The 21,825-nt window shown below is 43.5% G+C and overlaps 1 protein-coding gene across 1 annotated transcript in view; it reads right to left on the bottom strand.

Annotated features, from left to right (window-relative positions):
• cerkl (ceramide kinase-like) overlaps window positions 1-21,825 on the bottom strand; it is a 204,980-nt gene that overhangs the window by 2,847 nt on the left and 180,308 nt on the right. The window contains exon 15 of the mRNA XM_056288976.1: window positions 17,944-17,987. Coding sequence (XP_056144951.1) covers window positions 17,944-17,987 — 44 coding nt within the window. The remainder of the gene's footprint in view (window positions 1-17,943; window positions 17,988-21,825) is intronic.

Raw genomic sequence — 21,825 nt, 5'->3', positions numbered from 1 at the left:
AATCACAGACAGACAGATAGTGGGCGGGATGTAGTGAGTATCAAATCACAGACAGACAGATAGTGGGCGGGATGAAGTGAGTATCAAATCACAGACAGACAGATAGTGGGCGGGATGTAGTGAGTATCAAATCACAGACAGATAGTGGGCAGGATGTAGTGAGTATCAAATCACAGACAGACAGACAGATAGTGGGCGGGATGTAGTGAGTATCAAATCACAGACAGACAGACAAACAGAAAGTGGGCGGAATGTAGTGAGTATCAAATCACAGACAGACAGACAGATATTGGGCGGGATGTAATGAGTATCAAATCACAGACAGACAGACAAACAGAAAGTGGGCGGAATGTAGTGAGTATCAAATCACAGACAGACAGACAGATAGTGGGTGGGATAAAGTGAGTATCAAATCACAGACAGAGAGACAAATAGTGGGCGGGACGTAGTGATTATCAAATCACAGACAGACAGACAGACAGATAGTGGGCGGGATGTAGTGAGTATCAAATCACAGACAGTCAGATAGTGGGCGGGATGTAGTGAGTACCAAATCACTGACAGACAGACAGATAGTGGGCGGGATGAAGTGAGTATCAAATCACAGACAGATAGACAGACAGATAGTGGGTGGGATGTAGTGAGTATCAAATCACAGACAGACAGACAGTGGGCGGGATGAAGTGAGTATCAAATCACAGACAGACAGATAGTGGGCGGGATGTAGTGAGTATCAAATCACAGACAGATAGTGGGCAGGATGTAGTGAGTATCAAATCACAGACAGACAGACAGATAGTGGGCGGGATGTAGTGAGTATCAAATCACTGACAGACAGACAGATAGTGGGCGGGATGAAGTGAGTATCAAATCACAGACAGATAGACAGACAGATAGTGGGCGGGATGTAGTGAGTATCAAATCACAGACAGACAGATAGTGGGCGGGATGTAGTGAGTATCAAATCACAGACAGATAGTGGGCAGGATGTAGTGAGTATCAAATCACAGACAGACAAACAGAAAGTGGGCGGAATGTAGTGAGTATCAAATCACAGACAAACAGACAAACAGAAAGTGGGCGGAATGTAGTGAGTATCAAATCACAGACAGACAGACAGATAGTGGGTGGGATAAAGTGAGTATCAAATCACAGACAGATAGACAGACAGATAGTGGGCAGGATGTAGTGAGTATCAAATCACAGACAGACAGATAGTGGGCGGGATGTAGTGAGTATCAAATCACTGACAGACAGACAGATAGTGGGCGGGATGTAGTGAGTATCAAATCACAGACAGATAGACAGACAGATAGTGGGCGGGATGTAGTGAGTATCAAATCACAAACAGATAGACAGATAGTGGGCGGGATGAAGTGAGTATCAAATCACAGACAGACAGACAGATAGTGGGCGGGATGAAGTGAGTATCAAATCACAAAAAGACAGACAGATAGTGGGTGGGATGTAGTGAGTATCAAATCACTGACAGACAGACAGATAGTGGGCGGGATGTAGTGAGTATCAAATCACAGACAGACAGACAGATAGTGGGTGGGATGTAGTGAGTATCAAATCACTGACAGGCAGACAGATAGTGGGCGGGATGTAATGAGTATCAAATCACAGACAGACAGACAGATAGTGGGTGGGATGTAGTGAGTATCAAATCACTGACAGACAGACAGATAGTGGGCGGGATGTAGTGAGTATCAAATCACAGACAGACAGACAGATAGTGGGTGGGATGTAGTGAGTATCAAATCACTGACAGGCAGACAGATAGTGGGCGGGATGTAATGAGTATCAAATCACAGACAGACAGACAGATAGTGGGTGGGATGTAGTGAGTATCAAATCACAGGCAGACAGATAGTGGGCGGGATGTAGTGAGTATCAAATCACAGACAGACAGATAGTGGGCGGGATGTAGTGAGTATCAAATCACAGACAGACAGATAGTGGGCGGGATGAAGTGAGTATCAAATCACAGACAGACAGATAGTGGGCGGGATGTAGTGAGTATCAAATCACAGACAGATAGTGGGCAGGATGTAGTGAGTATCAAATCACAGACAGACAGACAGATAGTGGGCGGGATGTAGTGAGTATCAAATCACAGACAGACAGACAAACAGAAAGTGGGCGGAATGTAGTGAGTATCAAATCACAGACAGACAGACAGATATTGGGCGGGATGTAATGAGTATCAAATCACAGACAGACAGACAGATAGTGGGCGGGATGTAATGAGTATCAAATCACAGACAGACAGACAAACAGAAAGTGGGCGGAATGTAGTGAGTATCAAATCACAGACAGACAGACAGATAGTGGGTGGGATAAAGTGAGTATCAAATCACAGACAGACAGACAAATAGTGGGCGGGATGTAGTGAGTATCAAATCACAGACAGACAGACAGACAGATAGTGGGCGGGATGTAGTGAGTATCAAATCACAGACAGTCAGATAGTGGGCGGGATGTAGTGAGTATCAAATCACTGACAGACAGACAGATAATGGGCGGGATGAAGTGAGTATCAAATCACAGACAGATAGACAGACAGATAGTGGGCGGGATGTAGTGAGTATCAAATCACAAACAGACAGGCAGATAGTGGGCGGGATGAAGTGAGTATCAAATCACAAAAAGACAGACAGATAGTGGGTGGGATGTAGTGAGTATCAAATCACTGACAGACAGACAGATAGTGGGCGGGATGTAGTGAGTATCAAATCACAGACAGACAGACAGATAGTGGGTGGGATGTAGTGAGTATCAAATCACTGACAGGCAGACAGATAGTGGGCGGGATGTAATGAGTATCAAATCACAGACAGACAGACAGATAGTGGGTGGGATGTAGTGAGCATCAAATCACTGACAGACAGACAGATAGTGGGCGGGATGTAGTGAGTATCAAATCACAGACAGACAGACAGATAGTGGGTGGGATGTAGTGAGTATCAAATCACTGACAGGCAGACAGATAGTGGGTGGGATGTAATGAGTATCAAATCACAGACAGACAGACAGATAGTGGGTGGGATGTAGTGAGTATCAAATCACAAACAGACAGACAGATAGTGGGTGGGATGTAGTGAGTATCAAATCACTGACAGACAGACAGATAGTGGGCGGGATGTAGTGAGTATCAAATCACAGACAGCTGGTGGGCGGGATGTAATGAGTATCAAATCACAGACAGACAGACAGATAGTGGGTGGGATGTAGTGAGTATCAAATCACTGACAGGCAGACAGATAGTGGGCGGGATGAAGTGAGTATCAAATCACAAACAGACAGACAGATAGTGGGTGGGATGTAGTGAGTATCAAATCACTGACAGACAGACAGATAGTGGGCGGGATGTAGTGAGTATCAAATCACAGACAGACAGACAGATAGTGGGTGGGATGTAGTGAGTGTCAAATCACTGACAGGCAGACAGATAGTGGGCGGGATGTAATGAGTATCAAATCACAGACAGACAGACAGATAGTGGAAGGGATGTAGTGAGTATCAAATCACTGACAGACAGACAGCCAGTGGGTGGAATGTAGTGAGTATCAAATCACAGACAGATAGACAGACAGACACTTAGTGGGCGGGATGTAGTGAGTATCAAATCACAGACAGACAGACGGATAGTGGGCGGGATGTAGTGAGTATCAAATCACAGACAGACAGACAGACAGATAGTGGGTGGGATGTAGTGAGTATCAAATCACAGACAGACAGACAGATAGTGGGCGGGATGTAGTGAGTATCAAATCACAGACAGACAGACAGATAGTGGGCGGGATGAAGTGAGTATCAAATCACAGACAGATAGACAGACAGACACTTAGTGGGTGGGATGTAGTGAGTATCAAATCACAGACAGACAGACGGATAGTGGGCGGGATGTAGTGAGTATCAAATCACAGACAGACAGACAGACAGATAGTGGCTGGGATGTAGTGAGTATCAAATCACAGACAGACAGACAGATAGTGGGCGGGATGTAGTGAGTATCAAATCACAGACAGACAGACAAATAGTGGGCGGGATGTAGTGAGTATCAAATCACAAACAGACAGACAGATAGTGGGTGGGATGTAGTGAGTATGAAATCACAGACAGACAGACAAATAGTGGGCGGGATGTAGTGAGTATCAAATCACAGACAGACAGGCAGATAGTGGGCGGGACGTAGTGAGTATCAAATCACAGACAGACAGAGAGATAGTGGACGGGATGTAGTGAGTATCAAATCACAGAAGGACAGACAGATAGTGGGTGGGATGTAGTGAGTATGAAATCACAGACAGACAGACAGACAGGCAGATAGTGGGCGGGACATAGTGAGTATCAGTCATCTACAGTTTCCGTGGGAGGGGTAGGCTCTGCTTTTTTCAGGATGGCCTTTAAGGCTGTGAGTGTGTGAGCTTGTGCATGCATACTGCGTAGCTTACTGCGCAATTAATGGACGAGGAAAGGCGCTGTTTATTGCGGGAGTGCGAGCCAGTCAGAGCCACCAAGGTCATGCAGGTCCCGTCACGTCACGGAGAGGTTCGTGGACAAAGACGGTCGAATGGACTTCATCTTCAAGTGAAGGTAAGCCATTGGTTGTGTGCTTTTATGCTCGTGCCGGTGTTAAATTAAAGTAATGTGTAATGGTGTTTTCCATGTAGTGTGGCTGTGTTGGACAAGTTAACGTGTAAATATGATTTTTAATTTGACTTTATTGTCCAAATTTTGACTTGTCTATAGAACGCTGACCTGCATTAGACAACCATCGATGAAACACCTTCTGTACATAAATGTAAATATATATAGTTTTAATATAGGGCAGTGGCTTTAAAAGCTTAAATAATAAGGTTTTCTAAAGATGTCACAACTTCTGGCTACATATGCTTGGCCAGCTGAGAAAAGTTTTTTTTTAAATTACACCCCTGCTTTGTCTAAGCTAGTTAAGCCTTGCACATTATGTATGCATTTCAAGTTTATTATTATCATTTCTTTCATGTTTCCTGTTTTACATCCTGTAGAGCCGGGTCCAAACTATGGACCTGAGGCACTGTAGGGCAAATGTCACTTGATTGACAGTACTCATAATCGTCATAATATGTGGGCTGTTCCGAGTAGGGTGATCTTCTGGACTGCATGGATGTTGATGTTGCCTGGGATGCGGTTGGTGAACTTTTCCAGTCCCTTCTTCATGAGTCCTAGAGCTCCAATGACCACTGGTGTTGTTTCGGTCTTCATTCCCCACATCCTGTTGGTTTCAGTCTCCAGGTCTTTGTACTTGGTCAGCTTCTCTGTGACTTTCACTGAGGTGTTTTTTTCGGATGGTGTTGCCATGTCGATGAGCATGCACCTCTTTTGCTTCCGGTCCCTGATAACGATGTCGGGCTTGTTGGCTTTTATCTCTCTGTCAGTGTGGATGGGCGTGTCCCAGAGGATGGTGATATCATTGTTTTCAGTGACCGTTTTCGGCTGATGTTCGTACCACTTCTCAGTCGTCTTGATCTTGTAACTCCTGCAGATCTTCCAGTGCAGGTATGCTGCTGCCTTGTTGTGCCAGTACATGTACTCCGTCTTTGCCAGTTCTGGCAGCCTGAGACAATGTGGTCGATGGTTTCTTCGTACATTCCACAGATTCTGCATTTTGGGTCTGTTCCATCTTTGATTATGCGATCGTGATAGGATCTGGTTGCCAGGCTCTGGTCTTGTGCAGTGATTATCAGGCCCTCCGTCCCTGCTTTCAGCCCGGTGCTCCACAGCCACTGGTGTGTTTTCGTTGGTCCACATCTGCATGTTTCATTCTTTTTGGGTACTTCCTGTGCATTGCTTTGTCCTCCCAGGTTTTTTGCAGTTGCCGCTGGCCATGGTGTTTTGCCTTCTGCTTCACTCGTTTGGCGTAGATGGTAGTTGCCTCATTTTCTGTTGGTGGGGTTTCTGGGACATCAAGCTCCTTCTTGAATTGTGCAGCTTCTTTATTGGTGGAGTAGATCTGATGTTTTACTATTCGGAGAAGGGGAGGTATGCATCCAGCCCGATAGTGGTAGTCTTGAAGGTCAGTTCGAGTTGGACTAGGCCTCGTCCTCCTGAAGCTCTTGGTAGGTACAGCCTGTTGACATCTGCTTTCTGGTGGTGCATGTTCTCCATGGTCAGCATCTTTCTTGTTTTGGTGTCGAGTCTCTTGATGTCGTTCAGTTTCCAATTGATGATGTTGAAGCTGTACGTCACTACAGGTATCGCTAGGGTGTTGAGAGCTTCAATTCTGTTAGCCGCATTGAGTTCGCTCTTCAGTACCATATACGCTCTCCTGTGGTACTCTTTCCAGATCTTTTCCTTCATGGTTGAGTGTTGTATGACATCTCCCTCGTTCACTCCTAGGCACTTGTATGTGCTATCTTGGTCTCGCTCTTTGATTACGGTGTCAATGTCAAAGTCTAAATCTGCAGTCTTGGTAAGTCTTTCTTTCTTGAAAGTGGCTTTAGCACACTTGTCAATTTCAAATTCCATCTTGATGTCGTCGCTGAAGGTCTTGACGATGGTGAGTAGACCCTTCTGCTGATTGTCGTCCTTTTTAAACGTCTTGAGGTCATCAATGTAGAACAGGTGGGTCAATTTGCCAATCTGTGATTTGTACCCATAGCTGCTGTTGTTCAGTAGATTGCTGAGTGGCGCTAGTGCGAGGCAAAAGAGCAGTGGTGATAGTGAGTCCCCTTGGAAGACTCCACTTCTGATGTTGATCAGTCTCGATGTTAACGACCCCTCTGCATGACGGAGATTCAGGGTGGTCTTCCAGGTCTTCATGCTCTTCGTGATGAGTTTGATAATTGTTGGGCAGACTCTGTAGATCTTGAGGCTCTTCTCTATCCAGGAGTGTGGCATGCTTTCAAATGCCTTCCCGTAGTCAATCCATACTCTTGACAAGTTCTTTTTCTTCGACTTGACCTCTTGCAATGTGGCTTTATTGATGAGTAGCTGGTCCTTGCATCCATAGCTACCTTTCTTACATCCCTTCTGTTCTGCTGGTAACAAGTTGTTTTTGTTGAGGAAGCTATAGGTCCTCTCTGTGATGATGGAGGTGATGATCTTGTACATTGTTGGTAGGCTGGTGATGGGTCTGTAATTCTTTGGGTTCTGTATCTCCTCTGTCTTTGGGAGCAGGTACGTGGTTCTCCATGTGAGCCATTTGGGACATTTCTTTGGATTCTTGATGATATCATTGTAGGCCCATGCGAGGTCTTCGTTGATGCTGGGCAGGTTCTTGATCCAGAAGTTGGCAATTCTGTCTATCCTTGGTGCCTTCCAGTTGTTCATCTTGTTGATGGCAGCAGTGGTCTCAGTGGTGTTCATGTCTGACCATTCTTGGTTCTGTATGTGTTTATATTGATCCTGTTGTTGCTGGATCCATGTAGCTCCCTCATTGTGTCTTTTGTTGTTCTCCCAGATCTTACTCCAGAACTCATCGACTTCTTCGATTGTGGGTGGTTCATTGACGTCTATCTTCTTCTTGTCCATCTCACAATATAATTTTTTGGCATCTTCTTTGAAGACCTTCAATAGCTCTAATAACGACGGGCGTGGCTAAACATCGGAACACAAAGAGCCATGGACATCAATAGCTCTGATAACGACTCCAAAGAGGATAAATATCTGAGTTTCGTCACCAGCAAGTCAGACTAGCTTGGTCTAGTCAGAAAGGCACGAACTGATGAAGCCTCTTGGATGAGAGCTGAAACGTCTTTACGGCTATATATCAAGTCCAGTTGCACCTGATTCAATTCCTTTGGATATTGGTATATCATTCTTCTGTTTGATATTGAACTTTCGTTCCAGTTTCCTTTCTCTCTCTCTGATGGTGGAGTTTTTCTCGATTTCACTCAGGAGTGATAGTTGTATTCGCAGTTTCCTAATCTCCTTCTCAATTTTCTCCTTCCAAACTGGTTGTTTTCTCTTCCATTTCTGTTGTTGTCTTTGTCTTTTTCTTACTGTGTCTGGTACGGCTGAAGCGGCCGCATATATGAGCTGGTTAAAGTATGTTAGGTTCAACGGTCTTCTCATCTCACCCTTGATATTTTGAATGGCTCTGTTTGCGAGTCTGATGGCTTCTTTGGAGTGGTGGTCTTTCTTGATCTTTGGGATTATTAGTCGTTCTTCAATAGGAATTTCTTTTAGGGTTTCCCATCTCTGTCTGATGCTTACTGTCATTTCTACTTCTTTCCCGTTGTATTTTTCCTGGACTGCCTCTACTTGGTGTTGTACTCCCGGGGGTCCGTGATGGTGGTTTCTGCTTGTTCTTCTTCCTCTTCACCAGTTGCTGCTTTCTCGTCTGGTTTGTTGATGTTTAGCTCCTCGATGCTCGTGTTGGGATGCTCTCTCTGATTTTTTTTCGTATGTTTTCGAGTTTTAGGTCTGTTAGTCTTTGGTTTTCAATGATGTTGCGCCTGATAATGGCGAGTTTGTTGGCATCCAGATTCAGTCTGTCCGTGGGGTGTTTTTCTCGCCAGATGTTGTAGGCAGCTTTGGACGTTGACGTTACTGTCACGTTTAATGAAGCACTGTAGAAGGCTTCCATGACATCTATATACTCTTTCCTAGAACATTTCTGTCTTGTTCTTTTTGTTGGGTTTTTAGTTGTTGTACATAGAAGGCCACTGTGAGAAGTGTCCTCGGTGTGGAGTCCCTCTAGTAATCTGTGGGTAGAGTTTGATCCAGTAGCAGACCTTTCGATCCCAGCCTGGTTTCTCATTGGGGATCGCCGTCGTTGTTGACCCTTGTTGTTGTTGGCCCGTGTTTAGTATTATTATCATTATTAGTATTATTAAGGAGCTGTCCGAGATGGACAATGCTCCTTGAATGCCATGCAGGAAACTTATGGTTGTCTTATGACTGGTCAGAGGAGGGTTATGGAAGTTTATGAATGGTCAGAACAGGGTTATGTAGGACTATGAATGGTCAGAGCAGGGTTATGCAGGATTATCAATGGTCAGAGCGGGGTTATGTAGAATTGGGGTTAGCTGACAATTTGAGATTGTTTTGTTTGAGGGTTTGGTGGGCTTTTATGCAGGCCTCCATTGTAGATAGTACGCATGGATTAATATAATATACAGTTTTGTTTTACATGGTTTAATATAATATGCAGTTATGTTTTACATGGATTAATATAATATGCAGTTTTGTTTTACATGGATTAATATATTATAAAGTTATGTTTTACATGGATTAATATAATATACAGTTATGTTTTACATGGATTAATATAATATACAGTTTTGTTTTACATGGTTTAATATAATATGCAGTTATGTTTTACATGGATTAATATAATATAAAGTTTTGTTTTACATGGTTTAATATAATATGCAGTTTTGTTTTACATGGTTTAATATAATATGCAGTTATGTTTTACATGGATTAATATAATATGCAGTTATGTTTTACATGGTTTAATATAATATGCAGTTATGTTTTACATGGATTATTATAATATACAGTTATGTTTTACATGGTTTAATATAATATGCAGTTATGTTTTACATGGTTTAATATAATATGCAGTTATGTTTTACATGTATAAATATAATATGCAGTTATGTTTTACATGGATTAATATAATATACAGTTATGTTTTACATGGTTTAATATAATATACAGTTGTGTTTTACATGTATCAATATAATATACAGTTATGTTTTACATGGATCAATATAGTATACATTTATGTTTTACATGTATCAATATAATATACAGTTATGTTTTACATGGATTAATATAATATGCAGTTATGTTTTACATGGATTAATATAATATACAGTTATGTTTTACATGGATTAATATAGTATACATTTATGTTTTACATGTATCAATATAGTAATATACAGTTATGTTTTACATGTATAAATATAATATGCAGTTATGTTTTACATGGATTAATATAATATACAGTTATGTTTTACATGGTTTAATATAATATGCAGTTATGTTTTACATGGATTAATATAATATGCAGTTATGTTTTACATGGATTAATATAATATACAGTTATGTTTTACATGGATTAATATAATATACAGTTATGTTTTACATGGATTAATATAATATACAGTTTTGTTTTACATGGTTTAATATAATATGCAGTTTTGTTTTACATGGTTTAATATAATATGCAGTTATGTTTTACATGGATTAATATAATATGCAGTTATGTTTTACATGGATTAATATAATATGCAGCTATGTTTTACATGGATTAATATAATATACAGTTATGTTTTACATGGATTAATATAGTATACATTTATGTTTTACATGGATTAATATAATATACAGTTATGTTTTACATGTATAAATATAATATGCAGTTATGTTTTACATGGATTAATATAATATACAGTTATGTTTTACATGGTTTAATATAATATGCAGTTATGTTTTAAATGGATTAATATGCAGTTATGTTTTACATGGATTAATATAATATACAGTTTTGTTTTACATGGTTTAATATAATATGCAGTTGTGTTTTACATGGATTAATATAATATGCAGTTGTGTTTTACATGGTTTAATATAATATGCAGTTATGTTTTACATGGATTAATATAATATGCAGTTATGTTTTACATGGTTTAATATAATATACAGTTATGTTTTACATTTATTAATATAATATGCAGTTATGTTTTACATGGTTTAATATAATATACAGTTATGTTTTACATGGTTTAATATAATATACAGTTATGTTTTACATGGTTTAATATAATATGCAGTTATGTTTTAAATGGATTAATATGCAGTTATGTTTTACATGGATTAATATAATATACAGTTTTGTTTTACATGGTTTAATATAATATGCAGTTGTGTTTTACATGGATTAATATAATATGCAGTTGTGTTTTACATGGTTTAATATAATATGCAGTTATGTTTTACATGGTTTAATATAATATGCAGTTATGTTTTACATGGATTAATATAATATGCAGTTATGTTTTACATGGTTTAATATAATATACAGTTATGTTTTACATTTATTAATATAATATGCAGTTATGTTTTACATGGTTTAATATAATATACAGTTATGTTTTACATGGATTAATATAATATACAGTTATGTTTTACATGGTTTAATATAATATACAGTTATGTTTTACATGGATTAATATAATACAGTTTTGTTTTACAAGGATTAATATAATATACAGTTATGTTTTACATGGTTTAATATAATATACAGTTATGTTTTACATGGATTAATATAATATGCAGGTGTGTTTTACAGATGGACCAAGCCGAGTGAGATATTTTAGTGGAACTGTGTTGTATAATTGTCCTACAGCAGATTTGGTATACATAATATTTGGTAAACATAATAGGTGGTCTGACATCTCGTCGTTGTGAACGAATGCCGAGTCCTCTTTCAAGTCCAGTTACATTGTGAAGACACAGATGACCAAGTTCATGATACATGTAATACTGTGATACATGTGAGAGAGAGACACAGAGAGAGAAACACAGAAAGAGAGACAGAGACTCTGGTGGAGGGGTGCAATATCCACCCCTCCACCAGAGGCACTGTACCATGAAGAAGAGTTCTGCAGCTCTCTACACACACAGATGTGTCACTTTCAAGCCCAAGGCAAAATATTTCTGTGTGGGGACTTTAATGCACGGACAGGTTCAGAACCTGACTGTAGAGACCACTCAGGAGATCACCATATATTCACACAGTCACTTCTGACCCCCTCACCCACAGCCAGGAGGAGCAACCCAGACAAAACAATGAACAGAAATGGGAAGGAGTCGGTGCGTCTCTGCAGCTCCTCGGGCCCCTATATATTAAATGGGAGGATCAGAGGGGACGGTTTGGGACGTTTCACCTACTGTTCAGCTCTTGGGACAAGTGTTACGGATCATGCCATCTCAGACATGGACCCATCCGCATTCAGTGCCTTCACTGTCAGAGCACAAACCCCCCCCCTTCAGACCACAGCCAGATTAACATTTACTTAAACACACTAGAGACACTTTTAAGAAAGAGCCCAGTAAGCTGTACAATCTGAACCAGTCATCCAGATGGGCTCCCGACAGGGCCCGACCATTTGCACACATTTAGAATTCACCCGAAATAAAAAATACAATCAACACCTTCAACAATTCACACTATCAAAATAACTTCGAAGACATTAATAAAGCGACAAAAGATATTAACCACACCTTCCAAACAGCCGCACTAAACGCAAAACTTGGAAAAAACAAAGAAACCCCGTCACCGAAACGGTAAACACCAAACCTCTGAAAACACATGGCTTGACTATGAATGATAAGACATGAGAAAACACCTGAGACACCTATCAAACCCCCACCCAGACACCACCAAACCCCCACCCAGACACCTACCAAACCACCAAAACAGACACCACCAAACCCCCAACCAGACACCTACCAAACCACCAACACAGACACCACCAAACCCCCACCCAGACACCTACCAAACCCCCACCCAGACCCCTACCAAACCACCAACACAGACACCACCAAACCCCCACCCAGACACCTACCAAACCACCAACACAGACACCACCAAACCCCCACCCAGACACCTACCAAACCCCCACCCAGACCCCTACCAAACCACCAAAACAGACACCTATCAAACCACCAACACAGACACCACCAAACCCCCACCCAGACACCTACCAAACCACCAACACAGACACCACCAAACCCCCACCCAGACACCTACCAAACCCCCACCAAGACACCTACCAAACCACCAACACAGACACCACCAAACCACCAACACAGACACCACCAAACCACCAACACAGACACCTACCAAACCACCAAAACAGACACCTATCAAACCACCAACACAGACACCACCAAACCCCCACCCAGACACCTACCAAACCACCAACACAGACACCACCAAACCCCCACCCAGACACCTACCAAACCACCAACACAGACACCACCAAACCCCCACCCAGACACCTACCAAACCACCACCCAGACACCTATCAAACCACCAACACAGACACCACCAAACCCCCACCCAGACACCTACCAAACCACCAACACAGACACCACCAAACCCCCACCCAGACACCTACCAAACCCCCACCCAGACCCCTACCAAACCACCAAAACAGACACCTATCAAACCACCAACACAGACACCACCAAACCCCCACCCAGACACCTACCAAACCACCAACACAGACACCACCAAACCCCCACCCAGACACCTACCAAACCCCCACCAAGACACCTACCAAACCACCAACACAGACACCACCAAACCACCAACACAGACACCACCAAACCACCAACACAGACACCTACCAAACCACCAAAACAGACACCTATCAAACCACCAACACAGACACCACCAAACCCCCACCCAGACACCTACCAAACCACCAACACAGACACCACCAAACCCCCACCCAGACACCTACCAAACCACCACCCAGACACCTATCAAACCACCAACACAGACACCACCAAACCCCCACCCAGACACCTACCAAACCCCCCACCCAGACACCTACCAAACCCCCCACCCAGACACCTACAGAACCCCCCACCCAGACACCTACCAAACCCCCCACCCAGACACCTACCAAACCCCCACCCAGACACCTACCAAACCACCAACACAGACACCTACCAAACCACCAACACAGACACCTACCAAACCACCAACACAGACACCACCAAACCCCCACCCAGACACCTACCAAACCACCAACAGACACCACCAAACCCCCACCCAGACACCTACCAAACCACCAACACAGACACCTACCAAACCACCAACACAGACACCTACCAAACCACCAACACAGACACCTACCAAACCACCAACACAGACACCACCAAACCACCACCCAGACACCACCAAACCACCAACACAGACACCACCAAACCACCAACACAGACACCACCAAACCACCAACACAGACACCACCAAACCACCAACACAGACACCTACCAAACCACCAACACAGACACCACCAAACCACCACACAGACACCACCAAACCACCAACACAGACACCACCAAACCACCAACACAGACACCACCAAACCACCAACACAGACACCTATCAAACCACCAACACAGACACCACCAAACCCCCACCCAGACACCACCACGACCCAGCACTACAACATGAATACTCTGAAACTCTAAACCAGTACAAATACACAGACACCAGCACGACCCAGCACTACAACATGAATACTCTGAAACTCTAAACCAGTACAAATACACAGACACCAGCATGACCCAGCAATACAACATGAATACTCTGAAACTCTAAACCAGTACAAAAACACAGACACCAACATGACCCAGCAATACAACATGAATACTCTGAAACTCTAAACCAGTACAAAAACATAGACACCAGCATGACCCAGTACTACAACATGAATACTCTGAAACTCTAAACCAGTACAAATACACAGACACCAGCATGACCCAGCAATACAACATGAATACTCTGAAACTCTAAACCAGTACAAAAACACAGACACCAACATGACCCAGCACTACAAAATGAATACTCTGAAACTCTAAACCAGTACAAAACACAGACACCAACACGACCCAGCACTACAACATGAATACTCTGAAACTCTAAACCAGTACAAATACACAGACACCAACATGACCCAGCAGTACAACATGAATACTCTGAAACTCTAAACCAGTACAAAAACACAGACACCAACATGACCCAGCACTACAACATGAATACTCTGAAACTCTAAACCAGTACAAATACACAGACACCAACATGACCCAGCACTACAACATGAATACTCTGAAACTCTAAACCAGTACAAATACACAGACACCAACATGACCCAGCACTACAACATGAATACTCTGAAACTCTAAACCAGTACAAATACACAGACACCAGCATGACCCAGCAATACAACATGAATACTCTGAAACTCTAAACCAGTACAAAAACACAGACACCAACATGACCCAGCACTACAACATGAATACTCTGAAACTCTAAACCAGTACAAAAACACAGACACCAACATGACCCAGCACTACAACATGAATACTCTGAAACTCTAAACCAGTACAAAAACACAGACACCAACATGACCCAGCACTACAACATTAATACTCTGAAACTCTAAACCAGTACAAACAGATGATTAGATGAATGAAATTCCACAACACCAACGAAACACTTCAAGAACTTGAAAAGGCAGTAGACCAGGGTCAGTTCTGGGGCATGCTGAACAGCTTAGAAACCATAAAGCCACAACAATTAACAACACATGATGGAGACATTTGGAGAAAACATTTTAATAACCTCTATACAAGTATCCCACCAGAAGAACTGAACATAAATCAAATTGAAATTAAAACAAAGTTAGACAACCTTGAATCAGCCATCAAGAATAATCAAAATGCATTAGACTACCCAACTACACAAAAAGAGTTGACAGACAAACTGAAAACTCTTCATTCAAAAAAAGCTTGTGGCACGGATGGCATCAAAAATGAAATGCTGAAGAACAGTACCCCTGAGTTACACACTGCCATCATTAAAGCTGTTCAACATGATACTGACTGCTTTCCCGATGTCTGGAACCAGGGGCTGATCACCCCAATCTATAAAAACGGAAGCAAATTAGACCCTAATAACTATCGAGGGATCTGTGTCAGCAGCAACCTTGGGAAAATATTTTGTAGTATCCTGAATTCCAGGATACTAGCCTTTATTCAAGAAAAAAAAACATACTTAGTAAATGTCAAATTGGCTTTCTCCCAAACTACAGAACCTCTGATCATATAGTATATACACCTTACACACTTTAATCAATAAACATGTCCACAAAAAAGGGAGGGAAAATATTTGCTTGTTTCATAGATTTAAAAAAAGCCTTCAATTCCATGTGGCATGAAGGACTTTTCTTCAAAATCCTTCAAAGTGGACTAGGGGGTAAGGATTATGATCTTATAAAATGTATGTACAGACACAACCAGTGTGCTGTGAAAACTGGAAATCAAAGAACAGAGTATTTTACCCAAGAACGCGGTGTGAAGCAAGGATGCTGTTTGAGTCCAACATTATTCAACCTGTTCATAAATGAACTTGCAGACCAGCTGGACCGTTCAGCAGCTCCAGGCCTCACACTCTATGATGCAGATTAAATACCTGCTTTATGCAGATGACCTTATTCTGTTGTCCCCAACCAGGGATGGTCTTCAACATAACCTGTCTATCCTAGCACAATACTGCCAAAACTGAGCATTGGATGTAAACTTTAAGAAAACCAATATCATGACCTTTCAGAAAAAACCAAGATGCCTTGAAAACAAATACCACTTCACTTTGAATAACACTCTAATTGAACACACAAAAAACTATACGTACCTTGGTCTGTCCATATCTGCATCAGGAAGTTTCAGTATGGCAATACACGCACTCAAAGAAAAAGCATGCAGGGCAATGTATGCATTGAAAACCAAACTATTAAACATTAAGATTCCAGTTAGAGTCTGGACAAAAATATTTGATTCTGTTAAGTGAGGTCTGGGGCCCGCTCAGTGGATTGGAGCATGGCTCATGGGACAAACACCCGATAGAGGCCCTCCACACTGAATTCTGCAGGAAAATATTCAATGTTCAAAGGAAGACACCAAATAAGGCCTGCCGAGCAGAACCGGGGCGTTTCCCACTACTGTTAAACATCCAAAAACGGGCCATAACATTCTGGATGCATCTAAAGTCAAGCCCAAAAGACACCCTTCCATTCCAGGCATTAACAACCCAAGAGCTGAACCCTGAAAACAGTCCCCTCAGCCAGCTGATGGGGAAGCTAACCAGCCAGGCTCCATCAGCACCGCCTCAAAACACAGCAGAATAACACAAGTTATGAACCAGTCAAAAGATCTGTATGTGGAACATTGGAGAAATGAAACTAAAACCCAGAGCAGACTAAACTGTTATTTGACCCTAAACAGAGAATAGAGACTGGCCGAGTACCTCCACTCTGTCAGAGATACGAAGCAGAGATGGATCCTGACCACATACAGGCTCAGTGACCTCCAGCTGGCTATAGAAACAGGAAGACACAGACCAACATGGCTGCCCAGAGAGGAGCGTAGTATATGTGGTCACTGCTGAACAGGGGAGGTAGAAACAGAGATGCACCTCCTCCTCCTCCACTGTGAGAAGTTCTCCTCAGTAAGACACGTCCACTTCGGGGAAACAGCCAAGAAAACACCAAACCTCCTACTGTTAAGCCCAGAGGAGAACCTGGCAGTTCTCCTGGTGAAGGAACAGCATCTCATACGTATCTGCTGCCCCAGCCTGCGGGCCTCCCAACCACTGTGAGACCCCCAAGATACCACATGCTGCTGCTGCTGCTGCTGCTGCTGCTGAGTCACTGCATTCAACCGTGTGGCATGTGTTGCACTGTACAGTAGGGCAGGGAGGGAAAAAGGGGTCGACTGCTTCGGTGGGCAGAGATATGGAGCAGGCTCATGTGATGACTCCTATGTATTAATGTGTGATGTCATGTGAATGTGATGTGTGTTTAATATGTGATGTCACGTTTCAGTCTTTTGCAAACTGCTTTGGCAATGGCATGTTTTCTGTTCATGCCAATAAAGCCATTTGAGATTTGAAAGAGTGGAATATCCAACGTCTGAAATCAGAGAGACAGACAGACAGACAGAGAGACACAGAGAGAGACAGACAGAAAGGGACAGACAGAGAGAGAGCGATAGAGAGACAGACAAAGAGAGACAGAGAGATACTGAGAGAGAGACAGAGAGGGAGACACACACACACACACACACACACACACACACACACACACACACACAGATAGAGAGTTTGGATGCTGGTAGTGTGGCAAAAAAGACAGGCTGCTGTCTCACCTGGCTCTGGGTCTGGATCGGGATCTGGGTTCTGTTCCTTGGACCTAAGTACAGACACATTAACGTCCAAAAATGAAAAGACAACATCTGCATACATTTGATTAATGTCCGTCAGACTACACACACAGATTCTAAGTCAGTACTGTGATGGTCTTCATCAGTAATAGAATGGTTTATATAAGTACCGTGATGGTCTTCATCAGCAGTAGAAGGGTTTATACAAGAAGTACTGCGATGGTCTTCATCAGTAATATAATGGTTTATATAAGTACTGTCATGGTCTTCGTCAGTAATAGAATGGTTTATATAAGTACTGTCATGGTCTTCATCAACCCAGCCACTGGAATATACTGAGGATGTTCATCCCCAGTATATTCTTAGTGCTGGCCCCAAGCCTGGATAAACGGGGAGGGTTGCGTCAGGAAGGGCATCCAAAGTTACATCTTTGCCAAATAAAATATGCGGATATAAATTAGATTTCCATTCCGAATCGGTCGAGGTCCGGGTTACCAACGCCTGCCACCAGCACTGTTGGCCAGCAGGGTGCAAGTGAAGCTATGCTACTGTTGAGTGAAGGAGAAGGAGAGGGGAAAAGCATGTCCAGAGGCAGCTAGAGAGGAGGAAGGGTAGGCGTGTGGAGGTGAGAGTTGGAACTTTGAATGTTGGCACTATGACTGGTAAAGGGAGAGAGCTGGCTGACATGATGGAAAGAAGAAAGGTAGGCATACTGTGTGTGCAAGAGACCAGGTGGAAGGGGAGTAAGGCCAGGAGCATCGGAGGTGGGTTCAAACTCTTCTATCATGGTGCGAATGGGAGGAGAAATGGGGTGGGGGTAATTCTGAAGGAAGAGTATGTCAAGAGTGTGCTGGAGGTGAAGAGAGTGTCAGACAGAGTGATGAGTATGAAGCTGGAAACTGAAGGTGTACTGCTGAATGTTATCAGCGCATATGCCCCGCAAGTTGGATGTGAGATGGAAGAGAAAGAACATTCTGGAGTGAGTTGGATGAAGTGGTGGAGAGGGTACCCAAGGAGGAGAGACTGGTGATTGGAGCGGACTTCAATGGACATGTTGGTGAAGGGAACAGAGGTGATGAGGAGGTGATGGGTAGGTATGGTGTCAAGGAGAGAAATGTGGAAGGACAGATGGTGGTGGATTTTGTGAAAAGGATGGAAATGGCTGTGGTGAATACATATTTCAAGAAGAGGGAGGAACACAGGGTGACGTACAAGAGGGGAGGGAAGTGCACACAGGTGGACTATATCTTGTGTATCAAAGAAAGTTGAATCAGTTCATCTGGACACAACGTTTATTAATAGAAACGTTTCAACACTTCATTACTCATCTTAAGTGACTTCTTCAGTCTAAAGTGACTGCAGGTATTACTACCCTAATAAACAATGCTGTTGCATAACAACTGAAACCAACCATCAGGTCATATGCAAATAGGCGTGAACATTAGAGTAGGGTGACACAGTGGTGCAGTGGTTAGCGCGGTCGCCTCATAGCAAGAAGGTACTGGGTTCAAGCCCTGGTGTAGTCCAACCTTGGGGGTTGTCCCAGATCATCCTGTGTGGAGTTCGCATGTTCTCTCTGTGTCTGCGTGGGTTTCCTCCGGGGGCTCCGGTTTCCTCCCAAAGTCCAAATACATGTAGGTCAGCTGAATCGGCCGTACTAAATTGTCCCTAGGTGTGAATGTGTGTGTGTGGGCCCTGTGATGGCCTGGCGGCCTGTCCAGGGTGTCTCCCCGCCTGCCGCCCAATGACTGCTGGAATAGGCTCCAGCATCCCCGCGACCCTGAGAGCAGGATAAGCAGTCCAGATAACGGATGGATTAACTAGAGTTTCAATGGTCATGTGTACTATTCACAGAGGATTTGGAAATAGTGGCAATCACAGCATTGTAAGATGGCAACAATGTACTCTTGCGCCCTGCCCCCCACCCTCTCGGTTCAGGGATGGTCGTTCCCTCCTCACATAGATGGCCTCTTTGACTTCCCGTTCAGTGTAGACTGTGGAGTCCTGGACTGTAGATGGTGTAGACTATGGAGTCCTGGCCTGTAGATGGTGTAGACTGTGGAGTCCTGGCCTGACGTGTTAGCTCTCCTCTGTTGAGTCATTCTCTTGGCCAGTGTCTGTTTAGTTTCCCCAATGTACGAGTCACGACAATCCTCCCGGCACTACACTATATTGCTCTGTTTGTGCTGGGGAACCTGGTCCTTGGGGTGGACCAATTTCTGGCGCAGCATGTTTTGAGGTTTGAAAGTAACGGAGACACGATGTTTGGAAAATACACGTCTCAGCTGTTCTGACACTCCCGCCACATACTGGTTTACGCTTAGGCAGCGGTTGTCCTTCTCTCTTCGATCGGCTGTTGCACCGTTTGGGTATCTTCCTGGCTTTGACAAACACCCAGTTAGGATATGCAGGAGGCTGGTGTGAGAGGAAGATGCAGAGGACAGGAACAGATTGAAATGGATGAGCCGCTGTGGTGACTCCTAACGGGGGCAACCAAAAGTAGTAGTAGTTGACAGTCGGTGTCTGTCAACGACTGACCAGCACTGGGGGGACACAGTATGTTAATGATCCTGACTGCTTGTGGGTAGAAGCTATTTAGCATTCTGCTGGATTTAGCACAGATGCTCCTGTACCTCTTCCCAGACGGCAGGAGGGAAAACAGGTTATGAGAAGGGTGGCGAAGATCCTTAATGATGCTGGAGGCTCTAAACACAGCGATGATGGTAAACCTTCAACAGGAAGGGGAGAGGGGTACAAATGATCTTGCTAGCTGTCTTCACTATCCTGTTCAGCTGGTGTTGTTTGGTCGCTATGCAGTTGCTGAACCAATGAGACCATAGGTTAGGATACTTTCAATGGTGCCCCTGTAGAAGGTGGTGAGGGCAGGAATGGGGAGAATTGCCCTTTTAAGTCTCCGGAGGGGATGGAGCCGCTGGTGGGCTTTTTTAACGATGGCCAAGGTGTTAATGGTTGAGGTCAGGTCGTCTGCCAGGTGCACTCCCAGGAACTTGATGTTACTGATCCTCTCCAGTGGTGCCATTGATGGTCAGCGGCATATGATGGTGCCTGCCGGCCCTCCTGAAGTCGATCACCATCTCCTTTGTTTTGCTTATATTCAGGGAGAGGTTGTGGGATTCGCACCACGCTGTTAGCTGCCCCACCTCCATCCTGTATGCAGATTCATCATTATTGCTGACAAGACCCACTACTGTTGTATCATCTGCAAACTTGATGTGGTTCTTGTCAAATTTGGCAGTACAGATATGGGTTAGCAGGGTGAGCAAGAGCGGGCTCAGGACACAGCCCTGAGGTGAACCTGTGCTGACCAAGATGGAATTTGATGTGTGGCTGCCCAACCTGACTGTCTGCTGCCTCCGCATCAGGAAGTCCAGGACCCAGTTACAGGTGCCAGTGTCCACGTCCAGCAACCTCAGTTTCTCCACCAGTCGTTGTGGTATGATGGTGTTAAATGCCGAGCTAAATGCCACATACTCCTCAGGGCTAGAGTCCCAGTTTAAAATGTCCTGGTAGTGCTCTTTCCACCTTTCTTTGATTGACTCATACGTTAGCAGTGTGTGCCCATCTTTGGAGTGAAGGGGAGTTAGACGGCAGTGGCTGGGACTGTATATTGCTTTAGTAGCATATAAAGAGATTGCTGGTATCCCCAGAGTCTGCAAGGAGTTGGATCTCAAGGGCATTCTTGCTATGGGGTGTGCAGGAGGACCCATACGACCACTCGGGAGGCAGAGGACTCCTTAGTAACATTTAATGAAAGTAACAAAGTAAAGGGAGAAAATAATAGGGGAGAGAGAGAAATGCGGGATGTGTATGGTGCTCGGGTAGTTTTGTTTGTGGGGTGTGTGAATA

The sequence above is a fragment of the Lampris incognitus genome, chromosome 11 (assembly GCF_029633865.1).
Source record: "Lampris incognitus isolate fLamInc1 chromosome 11, fLamInc1.hap2, whole genome shotgun sequence".
NCBI lineage: Eukaryota > Metazoa > Chordata > Actinopteri > Lampriformes > Lampridae > Lampris > Lampris incognitus.
Note: the sequence above shows the minus strand (reverse complement) of the source record. Positions and strands in the feature narration are given on the sequence as shown.